Genomic DNA, 15,503 nt, shown 5'->3' with positions numbered 1-15,503 from the left:
TGGGCCGGACCCCTCATGGCCTCCGGCGCCATTCCGGAGGGAACAATCTGGTGTGCCTGCCCTCCCCCTCTTCGGGCTCCACATGTCCACATGTATGCGGCCAGGCACACTGCCCTGGCCGCGCTCCCTTCTCATTTGGCCGGAGACTCATTACTGCTGCCCCAGTTTCAGTCTCCTTTCCCACTGGTGGCGCAATAAACCACTCGCTACATTATGTTGCGGCCAGGCGCAGTGTCCTGGCCGCATTCTTTATTAGGCTGACCGGAGACCTACAGCTACAGGCAGCTTGTCTCCGGTCCCACGCGGCCAATCACTTTCCTTAGTGTAGGCACACCAGCCCGCTTACTGCTCAGAGTCCTCGGCGGGGGAGGAACCATCTGCATCATTCTACCTGCCCGTCCCTGTACCTTAAACGACCGCCAATCGTGCGGCCGGTGCCCGTTTCATGCAGCCAGGTTTGGGGGCAGTTTTTCTCCAGCACACCCTGCTTTTTAGGTGGGCTGCCTTCCTCACAGTTTAAAAAAAAAAAAAAAGTCACTCAGACAGACCATTTGGTGGCGTTTGTCGCCCTCTTGTGGCCATAAATTGTATTGCACCCTTGACTTTTCATTGCTTCTTGTGAGCTCTCCCTTGTGGCGACCATTCGCTATTACAGCCTTGGTCTGTCACATCTGTTCTTACCAGTTTAATATCTGCAGGGTCCCTTTTCTAATATTGGGGGTCACCTTATTTCCTTTAGTTACCCTGTACGGTGACCTGCTATGGCCTAATTACATTATCAGTTGAAGTATGCCTCCAGTGTATCTATATTCTGCAGGGTTCTCACTCTGTCAGGGTGCGTATGTGGCACCGACGTGGCGGGTTATTGTCAGGGATTCTTGATCCCTTTGGGGGATATATTCACTAACTGTTCTCCACTACCACTGAGTGCCATACCACGCCTGTCGTGCCCACGACCGACTTCCACTCCCTCCCTACAGAGACAAGACACTGGTCGGGTGCCCATGTAGAGCTTTTGCATCCTGGCAGATGCTGAGGTTGCTCTGTCAGGTTCGCCGATCGTCCATCAAGGAGGTGTTCTTGGCATCTCATAAAATATGATTCCTCATCCACAGCATGCCGCTTCCGCAGCTAGTGCTCCAGATCCTCACATGCGAGGTCTTCTTGGAAGTGTCCCTGCGTGGGCATGGATTGCACCTGATATCATTATGCTAGACTGTAGTCTCACCTGTCACTCAAGCACTCCGGTACTCCACTGCTAGGCAAGGTGTCTACCGGAGTGACCCGTTGCATACTATGGACCCATACCAGTAAGCCAGACAGTAGTCTGAGTGGTTTCCTCCGCTGCCTGTCACTCATCTCATGGCTGATGTATCTGCGGCTGGAGTTCCGGTACCCCACTGCTGCACAAGGTGTACAAAGAAGTGACCCAGTGTGTTCTATGGACCTTATACGAGTTAACGGGGAATACAATCCTTGGCTACTCAGCCTCCCCTCGATCTCCCAGGGTGGCGGGGATACTATCCATGGCTCTTAGGCCTCCCCTCCCTCCCACAGGTGACAGAGGGGCACAGTGATTGCCTATCTGGCTGTCTTCCCTTTTAGCCAGCGCCTGGAAGTGTACTTATTCAGCCAGACTGTTGTCTGCATGGTCGCCACCGCCATCGGTCTCCGATCTCTGGGCTGCCACGGGCATGATCAGGTTTCCCGTACCACTCACTGCTGGTTTAAGGAATCTGAATGAGGGTCCCTGTAGGTCCTCGGGACTTATGCCAGTCAGCCAGACTTTCGTCAGCTGGGTCTCCTACACCGCCAGGTTTCCCGCTAGTTCGACCACGCTCCTGTACCTCACTCTCCGTGGAAGGGTTGAAGGTGTGACCATGAGTGTTCAGCAATCCTATACCAGTCAGACGGATGGTTTTCTGCATGGTTTACTACTATGTTGGGTAAACTACCATACACTTTCCACGCCGTGGACGGAAGTTACGGTAACTCACTACCAAGGTGTAGTTCCAAGTGAGTCTCCCCATGTTTCTCCAGGGGCCTTATTCAATGCACCTCATACTGGCTCGCAGGGTTCCCTCCTCTACCACGTTCCTCTCTACATGCCGGCCGCTCTCTCGGCTGACGGCTGGTAACCCACTTTCTGTGTGTGGTTCTGAATGCGCAACCTGTTGTGGCCATGGTTCCTATGCCAGATAGCCAGATTGTGTCTGCATGGTTTTCTGATCTGCCAGGTCACCTTCTCCATTCTTGTCATTCCCGCGGCTGCAGTCCGGTGACTAATTTTCCACGTGAGGTTCCAACAGTGTGTCTCAGTGAGTTCATTGGACCTTTTATACCTATCTGTCAGACTGTGTCTGCATGTTTCCTTTCTGACATACATCCTTCATCTCTTACGTCTGCAACTACAGTCCTGGTGTGTGAACCATTAGGAGATGGGGTGTGGGTGTTTTACGGCAGGTTCCATGGACTTTCACAGCAACAGCAGCACTCTGTTCCCCTTTCAGGGAGTGCAACGTTGGTCTGCTAGGGGCGTCGGTGCAACACACCGTTGGGTGCTGAGCCGGTCTTCCATACTTCCAGAGTTTTGGATATCTGCATTTTTTTTTTGCGTCTGCAGCCTGGGTACCCCACTACTCTCGTGTAGTAACCATATATGTTGGGCCACTCTGCACATGTAGAGTCCACCTTCCCTTCTTTTCGTCGGTGTGTACCTTGGGCCCTCCTGTGATCTTGTTTCCACAGGTCTACAGTGGTTGAGCACCTCTGTTCTGGCATGGGGCCTGATGGGGAAACTCAGTCGGTTCAGCCCCCCTTTCCCTCCAGGTATCTGTCCTGGGTTCCTGTGCAGGGTGGTTCAGTCGCTGGCTCTGTTGCCTTAGACAATGACCAGGATGGCTTCATTGCTGCCCATCTGGTCCAGGTTTTCACAAAGTTGGGGTGTTCCTCTCAACGCTTTGGTTGCTGTGTGTGTGCTTCATACTTGCATTCGCAGTCACATCTTTTGTACCTTTTGCCCAGCACCAATGTCCAGAATTACGGATCTCTCTAGGGACATAACTTGTTATGTTGTTGCAGGGTTCCTGGGGGCTACGTCCACCCAGTGCTTTGTCCCTTGCCTTCGAGCTGTATTACTCTGCTCCTATAGCGCCTGGCACACTTTGACAATCCCACTTCCACAGGGAGCTTGACTGGTCAGTGCTTGAGTTTCATCACGACCATCCCTTATTTTCCCCTCCTCTATATAGTTGGATACCTTGCTGGGCCCTCATTTTTTGCTGAGAGCACTCAGCAGGGCTGCACAGGGCTGGCTCTCTTCTTGTTTCTTGGTTATCTACTGCTGCTCATGCAGTCTTGCATTCTCCTCTGTTGGAGGAGTTTATGCAATCATGCATGGCTCGGCATCAGCCGGTCTGGCACCGTCTGTGTTTGGGTCCTGCCTTTGCTCTCCTCCTACCTCTGTGCTATCTCTCTGGAGGGGTGTGTTCCTCTTCCCTGACGGGATGTTGCTTCGGTCCGCTCTGACTGCTGCGGTCCATGTCCAGTTAGTCTCCTTGTCTTGGACATTATCCTAGTGTGCTGTGGCATGCCTTCTTTTCTCGATAGGCCCTTTTGGGTCTTTGGGCCTTAGTGATGGTTGAGGTCTCGGGCAGGTTAGCTCTCCTGCCCAGACTTCGCCGCAATCCCATTTTTGGGGCAATCTTTCTGTACTGCACTTCTTCTTCTTGTTTTGACATAGAAGTTTGTCGCCCGGAGCGTTTCGTGGACTTTTACTTCCCCTACAGGTGTACGTCTTCCAGGCAACTCGGGAACCTCCAATGTCGGTTGCCACGGGGTTTCGGGATGCCCCTTTTCAGGCCGTCCCGCTCCCTTTTTGTCAGTTACTCCTCTCGTCTACCCCTTCAGGGTCCATGTTTTCCCGAGGTGGAGGGCGTTCCGGTCATCCAGATCACGCTACTCGAGCTTATGTCACCTCTCAGGTGTTCGCGGTGGGCCCCTGGGACAGGGATTTTGGGGCTGCAGATGTTAAGGTCATCGATTTTGGGCACCAGGCCTCTCTAGAGCCGGTCTCCATCTTTTTTCCAGTGGTTTTCTGGTCTCCATCTCCTGTGTTCGTCTTTTGCTCGGCGTATGCTGCTGTCCCCGGCATTTTTTCCACCATGTTCTCATGAATCTGTTGAATCTGGATGGGGCTCTCTTGTGCCCTTTTCCATTTTTGTTTCCTACCTCCTGCTGGGATGGTTCCGGCCCATCTGGCATCCTAGTCCTCCTTTTCTTGTCTCTCTATATGGACCTTAGGTTTAGAGTCTCTACATAGGACGTTCTCTTCCTTTTGGCGTCCTAGTCCATTTCCATGGACTGGGGTTCTTCCGGGAGCTCAGTTTGTGGGCGTTGGTTTTCTCTGTCCAGAATCTCTGGCATTATGCTTGAGTGGGTTCGGTCTATGGACTGTTTCCCTTTCTCTGGTGGTTGTTTTTCCCACCCTAGGGGACTGCTTTGTTACATCTGATCAGTATCGGTGTACCCCAATGAAGAGCGGCCAAGAAAAGGAGATTTTTTCGAACTCACAGTAAACTCTCTTTATCGTAGCCTTCATTGGGGGACACCGCACCCACCCATTTCTTCATATATTTTTTTGGGATACTTTTCCGGTTTTTGGGTTTTTAATCTGGGATTCTTTCTAGGGTCCTTCGGGCATGTTTGTTTGTTGGCTTCTCCTACTGCTTTGTGACAAACCTGGTTACCTCATTTCCAGTGGGTGGGTATATCCTGCCAGGGAGGAGACAATTATTATTATTTTTTTTAGAGGCAAGAGCATATACCCCATCAGCATAGGTGTCCCCCCAATGAAGGCTACGAGAAAGAGATTTTACGGCGAGTTAAAAAAAAAATCTCCTTGTTTCAGAGCACTTTTGTGTAGTTGGATGACCCACTGCATTTCAGCCCACAGCCTATAGCATAAAGGTTTGGTTACCTGGCACGAGCAAAGTCTACTGTCAGTACCGCGTATAATGCCTGTGATGTTTTGAAAGCTTGACAGCACTCGCTAATCTCCATAACCACTAAGTTTCAAAGTGGATAATATCACACATGCACATATGGAGAGACACTACACGCACTAGGTAGCCATGATGCTGAGGAAACCATAAGACTTCGAGTGTGTTCCCTGCACAAGCCCTTTTCTGGTTAAAGGGCTAGTCCGGCAACTAAACTTATCCCTACTTATCCCGTAGCCACAGGATAGAGGATGAGTGTCTGACATTGGGGGTTCCGACTGCTGGGGCCCTTCCTACTTACCCGTACTTGGCGCTCTTCGGCCCCCACCTCCATAGACATGGGCAAGTGACTGCCTGCTCAGTCAATCACCAGCAGCCGCAGCAATGTCCCGCTCAGCCCTTTAATAGGACTTGTGCACGGGACTTACTGGACGTTGTGTGGTTAACTCAGTGACCAGACCACCCAATGTGTACAGCGTCTCTGCATGCCGAATTTAAATGTGTGGGAGAGCAATGCTGGAGTTACACTTAAAGGGGTATTCCAGGAAAAAACTTTTCTATATATATCAACTGGCTCCAGACAGCAGCTCATAAGTACTGAAAGGATTAAGATTTTTTTTTTATAGAAGTAATTTACAAATCTGTTAAACTTTCTGGAGCCAGTTGATAGATATATATATATATATATATATATATATATATATATATATATATATATATAAAAAAAAGTTTTTTCCTGGAATACCCCATTAAGTAAAACTGTTTCATTCTCTATATTGGTAAAGTTTTCAGTGGTGAGAGGTTTGCAAATGTATGTCAGACATTGATGGGCATCAACATTTTGGGTTCATCCTCAAGAGCTTTATGATATGTATTTACCATATATATAATGCCTGGCAATGCATTATATATGGTAAACTCTTCCTCGCCATGCCTAGAAGACATTCCTGTCAGCAGTAATGATGAGGATATGCAGTTTGAAAGGTGTCCCCCCTACCCGTAACTAGTCCCCTGGTGGGGGAGCTATACTCCCCTAGTCCCGTCTGCTCGGGCTGTAATCACGCCCCCTCAGCATGATTGACAGTCTGAGCACAGCCCATGTCATCGCTCTCCTCTGTCTGCTTAAGGAGCAGAGCGATGATGCGAGCTGTCAATAATACTAAGTGGGCGTGATTACGGCCGCGGAGACAGGACTAGCAGAGGATGGCTTCCCGCCCAGAGGACTACCTATGGGTTGGTGGGGACACCTTTTTAAACATCATATCCTCACCATCCCTGCCAGCAGGAACGTCCCCCGGGGGATGGTGAGGAAGAAGATTTTACCATATAGAACACAGTGTCACGTTATATATGGAAGAAAACGATGAAGGTTCACTTTAAAGCACTGACAAGCAGAGATCCGCAGCTTGGAAGCTGTATTGGTGGCCATATTGGTTATCACCAATCTTTTATATTTTAGTTAATACATTGAAGGATAAGGACAACTTGGGGTCTTATACAGTGACCCCTCGACCTACGATGGCCCCGACATACGATCATTTCAGCATACGATCACTCTCAGAGGCCATCACATGTTGAAGGCAGCATCAACATACGATGCTTTTTTATGTCGGGGCCATCGCATAAACGGCTATCCGGCAGCGCAGACTGCTTCAGCTGCAACTGGATAGCAGTTTACGGTGCCCCGTGTGGTCCACTGACGATCACTTACCTGTCCTCGGGGCTCCGGCGCGTCCTCTTCGGGATCCCCTGCATCGTTGGCGCTCTCCATCGTCGTCGTCGCTGCGCACGCCGTCCCGTCATCCAATAGGAGCGGCGTGCGTAGCGATGTGATGGCGGCGACGGAGAGAGAGGATGCCGGGGAAGCAGAGGCCTTGCCGGAGCGTCGGGGACACCTCGGGGACGCGACGACAGCGATGGAAGGCGACATCCAGGGCAGCGGTGATGGTCCAGAGTGGTGGGGACAGGTGAGTACAACTTCCTCTACCAGTGGTCTTCAACCTGTGGACCTCCAGATGTTGCAAAACTACAACACCCAGCATGCCCGGACAGCCGTTGGCTGTCCGGGCATGCTGGGTGTTGTAGTTTTGCAACATCTGGATGTCCGCAGATTGTAGACCACTGTCCTATACTTTACATTGCACGGATCCCTCAACGTACGATGGTTTCAGCAAACGATGGTCCATTTGGAACGGATTACCATCGTATGTTGAGGGACCACTGTATTTCCAGGAGATGTGTTTTTTTGGAGGATGTGCTTTTTGTTACTCCTGTATTCTAGGTTGGAGGAAGAAAAAGTAAAAATAAAACACAAAGTATGTACGAAGTTCATAAAATTATTTTATTCTGCTTGATTTTCACAGTGTGCTGAGCATGTCGGTTTTTGGAGAACCAGAAAAGAACAACAATATAATGGGACTGGCCTTGGGCAAATCCTCCGGAAAAGTGGAGATCCAGTATATTAAGAAACAAATGGCCAAAAGTCAGCCACAAGAGTTAGAGAAGTTACATCTTATTTTACACGAGATTTTATAAGGACCTGTAATGTCAGTGACATAGCCAACTTGTATACTTTTGTACATACAAAGCACTTTTTGTATTCTATGTTCACAGCATTATTTATAGCGTTTTATATATTTTTCTATTGCATTCTTTTGTTTTGGCACTTACAGTGTGTAAAGATGTAGTAATATACATTTGTACACAGCATTTTACAGATGATAAATCTTGTAGTATTGATGCACTGATGGAGTATAAAAATGTTGTCAATTCTTCAGTTTCATTCAAAAATCCAGTATCAGGATTATTAAAGCGAATGTGTCATAATTTATTTTTTATTTATTAAGTATTTATTTATTTTTGGCAATTTAAAGTAATACAAAACAAACAAAATAACACTCCAGGTGGGCACGCCAAGAGCGCCTAAATAATGAAAGAGAAGATACTCAGCTGTACATAGATACAGTGGTCCCTCAACATGCGATGGTAATCCATTCCAAACGGACCATCGCTTGTTGAAATCATCGCATGTTGAGGGATCCGTGCAATGTAAAGTATAATACAGTGGTCTACAACCTGCGCACCGCCAGATGTTGCAAAACTACAACACCCAGCATGCCCGGACAGCCGTTGGCTGTCCGGGCATGCTGGGTGTTGTAGTTTTGCAACATCTGGAGGTCCGCAGGTTGTAGACCACTGTTAGAGGAAGTTGTACTCACCTGTCCCCGCCACTCCGGATCGTCACCGCTCGTCACCGCTGCCCGGGATGTCGCCGTCCATCGCTGTCGCCGCGTCCCCGACGCTCCAGCAAGGCCTCTGCTTCCCCGGCATCCGCACTCTCCGTCGCCGCCATCACGTCACTACGCACACTGCTCCTAATGGATGACGGGACGACGTGCGCAGCGACATGATGACGACGATCAGGGGATCCTGAAGAGGACGCACCGGAGCCCCGAGGACAGGTAAGAGACATCAGCGGACCACACGGGGCACCGTAAACGGCTATCCGGCGGCAGCTGAAGCAGTCTGTGCTGCCGGATAGCCGTTTATGCGATGGCCCCGACATACAAAAGCATCGTATGTTGATGCTGCCTTCAACATGCGATGGCCTCTGAGAGGCCATTGCATGTTGAAATTATCGTATGTTGGGGCCATCGTAGGTCGGGGGGTCACTGTATAACCAGCAAACTGACATACATCACAGAATCTGAGTCTCTGAGCACAACTATAGATCAGTGCAGCAATAGGGCCAATTGCGTCACCACTGGAGTACAACAGCCCAGCAAACAAGAGACACACAACCACACACACCATACAGACTCCAAGGAGACTCATCCCTCCCTTCCATGAAATAACCAAAATAGAAACCTAAATTAAACTGAGGAACCCAACCGCTCCAAAGGGTCAGTTGACGCCTCCAACATCAGCCAGGGCATCCAAACCTTAGGGCACTTACGACTTAAGTACAGGGTCTGAAATAATGGAATATACTTGTTAATCAGGTTAATTCATCGAGAAATAGAAGGGGGTCAGTGGTGTCCTTTTAAAGCCATAATAATGACCTTATGAGCACGAAACGGAGAAACCGCAAGAGAATGCGCTTATGAGAGCCCGGCTCCATCCCATTCATCAGCCCCAACAGACAAACCTCAGGGGACAAAACAAAGGGAAACTCCAGATGATCCGCCAAGAACTGTATCACTGCCCTCCAAAAGGGAACAACACACGAGCAACTCCACGCAGCATGCATAAATGTCCCTTTATCCCTCGCACAGCAAAGAATGCGTCATACACTTTTAAACAATTAGGTGTATATTTTTTTTAAATATTCTTAAAAAAAAAATAAAAAAAAATATTGCAATATTTTTTTCTGAGTTGTTAATCAGTAAATATGAAAAATTTAATTTACATTTTCCATATTTGTCAGTTTAGGACACTAGTTTAGCTTGTAACCAAGCTGCTGAAAAAGGCTGTCCCAGCCGCCATAGGTATGACCTCATCACTTCCCTCCTCGTCTTGCAACATGCAAAAGGAGGGCGAAGTGATATTCTGCATACCTCAGTGGAGCGCCACTTTGTTGTCTTATTGGAATAATCCAAATATCTACGGCATTGGAATGATTACAAGCTCAAACAAGTACAGAGGTTGTTAACAGAAAAATTCTAGGTTGTTACTGAAAATAACTATTTTGATCATACCTGAAAAGCTATTTCACCGCGCTATTAATATTTTACCTAACCCCTTAAAAACACAGCCTGTTTATCTTTTTTGCTTTTTTCTCCTTGCTTTCTAAGGCTGCATTCACATCACCAGTTTTGCATCCATTCACATGATTCTATCCTTGAAAACCATATAGAATTGTTACACCCCCTCTATATTGTTTTCATTATACTTGTCCTTTAAAGGGGTACTCCACTGGAAAACTTTTTTTTAAATCAACTGGTGCCATAAAGTTAAACAGATTTGTAAATGACTTCTATTGAAAAACCTAATCCTTCCAGTACTTATCAGCTGCTGTATGATCCATACGAAGTTCTTTTCTTTTTGAATTTCCTTTCTGCCTGACCACAGTGCTCTCTGCTGACACCTCTGTCCATTGTAGGAACTGTCCAGAGTAGGAGCAAATCCCCATAGCAAACCTCTCCTGCTCTGGACAGTTCCTGACATGGACAGCAGGTGTCAGCAGAGAGCACTGTGGTCAGACAGAAAGGAAATTCAAAAAGGAAAGAACTTCCTGTGGTTCCTAACAGCAGCTAAGTACTGGAAGGATTAAGATTTTTTTAAGAGAAGTCATTTGCAAATCTGTTTTAACTTTCTGGCACCAGTTGTTTTAAAAGAAAAAAAAAATGTTTTCCAGTGAAGTACCCCTTTAACTCCAGCACTCACATAGTGAAAAAGGAAGATATGTCAGAAATAACATGGAAATGATACAGTACATAATGTGGCTGCATATACTTCATAGCAGTATTCTTTTTTTTTTTTTTTTTTTGTAAAATGTCACAGAATGTCACACATGTCACTCCTTTCTTTCCTTTCATTCTCATCCGTGGCCATCATCACCAGCTATAGCCGGCCGTGCCCAATATGCTAGAATACTTAGAGCAGTGGTCCCCAAACTGTGGCCCTCCAGATGTTGCAAAACTACAATTCCCAGCATGCCTGGACAGCCGTTGGCTGTCCAGGCATGCTGGGAGTTGTAGTTTTGCAACATCTGGAGGGCCACAGTTTGGGGACCACTGACTTAGAGGATGGGTTCATCTGCAGACTCCGTTTCAGCTGCATGCTTCCTTTTCTGCTTAAGTATTTTTGCAGTATGTACAGTAAATTTGTAGATCAATGGACTTACTTCTGCTCCCTACTACTGTAAACTTTACAAAGAACCTGCTCTGTAAAATAAAGTAAAAATCCCTTCCAGGCACACAACGCCCTGCTGTGACAACTAGGCTGCAGTAAGGCCATATTCACTTGGTGGAAATTTTTCCCAATGTCGGCCTAAAAGTTTCAGGCCGACATTCTGCAAATAGTGGACGTCGGAGGAATAGAAGCCAATGCATTTCCGAGCCAGCGCTAGAACCGCTCGGAATTGCATTCATTTTAAAGGAGGCCGAAATCGGAATTTCTGCCATGTGCACGGTGCAGCAGAATTCCATTACAAACAATGAGACTCTGCTGCAACAGCATTTTCTAGCTGAATTTTTCTGCTGCATTCCATTAATAGATTCTGTTGTGTGAACAAGGCCTTACAGTACTTCAGGTGATCGCATGGGAGCCATTGCATTATTTCCTTATGCACAGCCTTATTACTATGGATACATCGCTGCCCATATGGTCATGAGATCCTACCTGCACATTTGCACAGTGCTAGGCAGGTGAATGACATTTTACAGGTCTCATCCACATTAAGTGGAATTTTCCACACTGTGCAGATAAAGCCTGCTGGATGTCACTGTCTATTATTGTGGATTGTTATAGCGAATTGAAGCCATTTAAATGTAGCAGAGGTAAAATTTGCAGCAATATCAGCCATGTGTTGACTTTTTCATTCTGTGGTCAAGTAGTTTCCTTAAAGGTGTTCTCCACAATAAGATGATTTTAGTATGTACCTGGCAGACAGTAAGGGACATGCTTGGGAAGGATCTGCGCTTGTCTTGGGGCTAAATGGCTATGCTGTGAGATTACCAGAACACTGTGGCTAGATTTTTGTGAACTAGTATTTCCTGTTGGAGTTTTCTTCTTTTGCCTACAAATCCCATTTTCCTCCCTCCCACACATCAGCCACCCCACCCATTGAAACATAAATGAGCTGCAGACCTGTGGTTTTCAATCAGGGTGCCTACAGCTGATGCATTAGTTGCAGATTGATCCCTCCACCCATTGAAGCAGACAGGCTCCCTGTAATCAGCTGACTAGTGAGGTCAGGTCTCGGCCGCATTGCAACCTGGGAAAAATCTGAGACAACAATAATTTTGTATACTGATAAAAAAAAAAATATTGGTGTTAAAACCACAGAAGAATTGTGAGAAAACTGTCACACACAGGTACAGACACTATATTATGAACTACACTAACTTCACAGCCCCTGTAGCAGTCAAATAAAACAAAATTCCTGGAATACCCTTTAAGGTATGGGGGATTGGCAGCAGTCACACAGCAACAATCTTTTACAATTAAACCCTTTTTTCAGAGCAATGTACTTTTAAATAAATACCACCAGATGGCAGTATTTCCATGTACATCTCATTAATAACATGCACTGATCAGACATAACATTTTTGCATATTATAGCATATTTAGCATGTTTCCCCCTGTGCCATCGAAACAGTTCTGACCTGTCAAAGCGTGGACTCCACATGACCTCTGAAGGGGTACTGTGGTATCTGGCAGCAAGACGATAACAGCAGATTATGGGGAATTTGGAGGACGAGTCAACATCATTGCATGTTTCTTAAACTATTCCTAAAAGAGGGAGAGCATTAAAAGTACCTGTTGTTACAGACTTGATCCAAAAGACCTTTAAAATGGCTCCTGTGTAAGCTGAAGATTTTCAGTGGTTAAATTATTGGAGTGCTGCCTTGATTTTTCATTTACCGTATTTTTCGCCGTATAAGACGCACTTTTTCTTCCCCAAAACTGGGGGGAGGAAAAGTTGGTGCGTCTTATACGGCGAATACACCCCTATCACTTCGGTCCCTGCGGCAATCAACAGCCGGGACCCGCGGCTAATACAGGACATTATCGATCGCGGTGATGCCCTGTATTAACCCTTCAGACGAGGCGATCAAAGCTGACCGCTGCGTCTGAAGTGAAAGTGATACCAACCCCGCTGCTCAGTCGGGCTGTTCGGGACCGCCTCGGTGAAATCGCGGCGTCCCGAACAGCTTACAGGACACCGGGAGGGACCTTACCTGCCTCCTCGGTGTCTGCTCCGTGCCGGGATCCCCTGCATGGCGGCGCTCTCCTTCGACGTCATCACGTCGTTGCACACGCCGTCCTGTCATCCAATAGGAACGGCGTGCGTAGTGACGTGATGACGGCGACGGAGAGCGTGGATCCCGGGCAAGAAGACGCCTGGAGCGACAGGGACACCCCGGGGACACGGCGACAGCGATGGAGCGACATCCAGGGCAGCGGTGACGAGCCCGGAGCGGCGGGGACACGTGAGTATTACCTCCTATCCAGTGGTCTTCAACCTGCGGACCTCCAGATGTTGCAAAACTACAACTCCCAGCTGTCCGGGCATGCTGGGAGTTGTAGTTTTGCAACATCTGGAGGTCCGCAGGTTGAAGATCACTGTTGGGTTCAGAATCTTTTTTCTAGGTTTTGCACCTTTAAAATAGGGTGCGTCTTATATGCTGGTGCGTCCTATAGGGCGAAAAATACGGTATTTTTTTATTTATTACTCTGATTTGACATCTTGCGATCATAGTCTGCGTTATTCAATGATTTATTTGTGTATACTTATTTATTTGTTCTTTTTAAAGAAAGATACAGAAATATGAAAGACCAAAAGCACAATACGAGATTACTGCAAAACAGGCAGCAGAAACTAACCAATCATTACTGCAGCATAGTCCAGAAAACAAGGATTGATAAAGCTACATAGTTTAGAATTGTAGGCTAAACAAAAAAAGACTATAGGAGTAGGTAACTTAAAAAAACCATTGTATCAAAGTTTGATACAACAAACGACAAAAATAAATAACTGATCTCCACATCTAGTGTAAAGTTCTGAGGGTGAAGGGTGAGCTGGCTGCCTCCTGCTCTGGGAACATGAGGCTTTGCAGTCGTGTGGATAGACAGTGGAAATCTTTGTACTTCCCCTTGGGAGTACATTTAGCAAATAAACCATATAGCCCAATGAAATAAAAAAAAAAAATTGGGTTTCCAGTAGGGATCAGACATCTACTCAAACGGATCAAAAAATATGTAAAATGCCTATGGATGTTTGACGTCCCCAATACTGGGTGGTATAGCGAGGTTAAGTGAATGTAAAAGAGCAGGGGTAAGATATCAATGGGTTAATAGCGTATATTGGGTTTTCTTATAGGTAGTACAGATTGATTACTTAGAGATTCTAAGTGGAATATGGGGAATGGGAGGACTACAGGACCCAGAAAGATTTTCAGAATTAGGGTTATTTAGTTTAGAAGAAAGAAAGCTTAGGGGAGACCAAATAACTATATATAAATATATCAGGGGACCGTACAGAGATCTCTCCCATGATCTATTTATACCCAGGACTGTATCTATAACAAGGGGGCATCCTCTACGTCTAGAGGAAAGAAGGTTTCTACACCAGCACAGACGGGGGTTCTTTACTGTAAGAGCAGTGAGACTGTGGAATTCTCTGCCTGAGGAGGTGGTCATGGGGAACTCTGTAAAAGAATTCAAAGAGGGGTCTGGATGCATTATTGGAGAATAATAACATTACAGGTTATGGATTCTAGATCTATAGGGACAGAACGTTGATCCAGGGATCTATTCTGATGCCATATTTGGAGTCGGGAAGGAATTTTTACCTCTAGTATGAGTTTTTTTTTTTGCCTTCCTCTGGATCAACTCAGTAGGGACTCTAAGGTTATAGGTTGAACTTGATGGACTCCGGTCTTTTTTCAACCTTATAAACTATGTAACTATGTCAAATAATTTGCTAGATGAAGAAAGGGAAAGGAAGGCCTGTGTCAGCCTCCTATATGTTTATGTAACAATGTCAGACAGAATGGCCAGCAGGGGAGCCGGAGAGCAGTTGATAAATAGTAGATAAAAGGCTTTCATGGAGAGCCCTGATCTGTAGAGTCTATTAAAGGCAGTTGGGAGGTAAAGCTTATCAGAATTTATTGAGGGCAATATTTTTTTGTCATATGATCTGTAGTTTTTATCTGTACCATTTAGATTTAGATTGGACTTTTTTTTATATCTTTTAATATTTTTTTTCTGATATATGATGTGACCAAAAATCTAGTTTATTTTTTTTCCCGTTTATGCTGTTCACCAATAGTAATCAATAGATAATAATTTTGACAATTCCACATACAGCAATACCAAATATGTTTATTTTTATTTTATTATTTGTATTAAAAAAATGGGAAAATAAAGAGATTTTAATTTTTATTCAGGTGGGAGTTTTTTTTATATTTAAAAAAATACTTTTTTACATACTTTTTAAGTCTCTCTAGGGGACTTTTACAAGCAATGATTTGATTGCTTATACTGAGCAATGCTTTTCTATTGCATAGCATTGCTCAGTTACATTGGCACTGTACTAGCAGAGTCTCCCTGAGACCTACTCTATGAGTAGATCACCAAATGGTAGGCGCGAAAGCCTGGTTGCCCCCCTTTGTACCATCATGTAGTAGTTAGGCCCTCACATTGCCACCATAAGGCGCTGCATATGCCAATCAAAAATGGATTCCATCAGGAGTAATGTTAAAATCCAAAGTGGACTAAAAAAATTATTAAATTACTAATGGCGGGTTTCGGGGTTCACTCATCCTTGCTCAGATC

General features: G+C 46.1%; 1 protein-coding gene across 2 annotated transcripts in view; it reads left to right on the top strand.

The window, feature by feature from the left end:
• Positions 1 to 7,840, top strand: part of DYNC2I1 (dynein 2 intermediate chain 1) — an 89,956-nt gene extending 82,116 nt beyond the window's left edge. For both annotated transcript variants that reach the window (XM_056519548.1, XM_056519549.1), the window contains exon 23: positions 7,364 to 7,840. In XM_056519548.1, coding sequence (XP_056375523.1) covers positions 7,364 to 7,535 — 172 coding nt within the window. In that variant the 3' untranslated portion in view covers positions 7,536 to 7,840. The remainder of the gene's footprint in view (positions 1 to 7,363) is intronic.
• Positions 7,841 to 15,503: the final 7,663 nt, after the last annotated feature.

The sequence above is a fragment of the Hyla sarda genome, chromosome 5 (assembly GCF_029499605.1).
Source record: "Hyla sarda isolate aHylSar1 chromosome 5, aHylSar1.hap1, whole genome shotgun sequence".
NCBI lineage: Eukaryota > Metazoa > Chordata > Amphibia > Anura > Hylidae > Hyla > Hyla sarda.
This window is presented reverse-complemented; position numbering and strand designations above follow the sequence as displayed.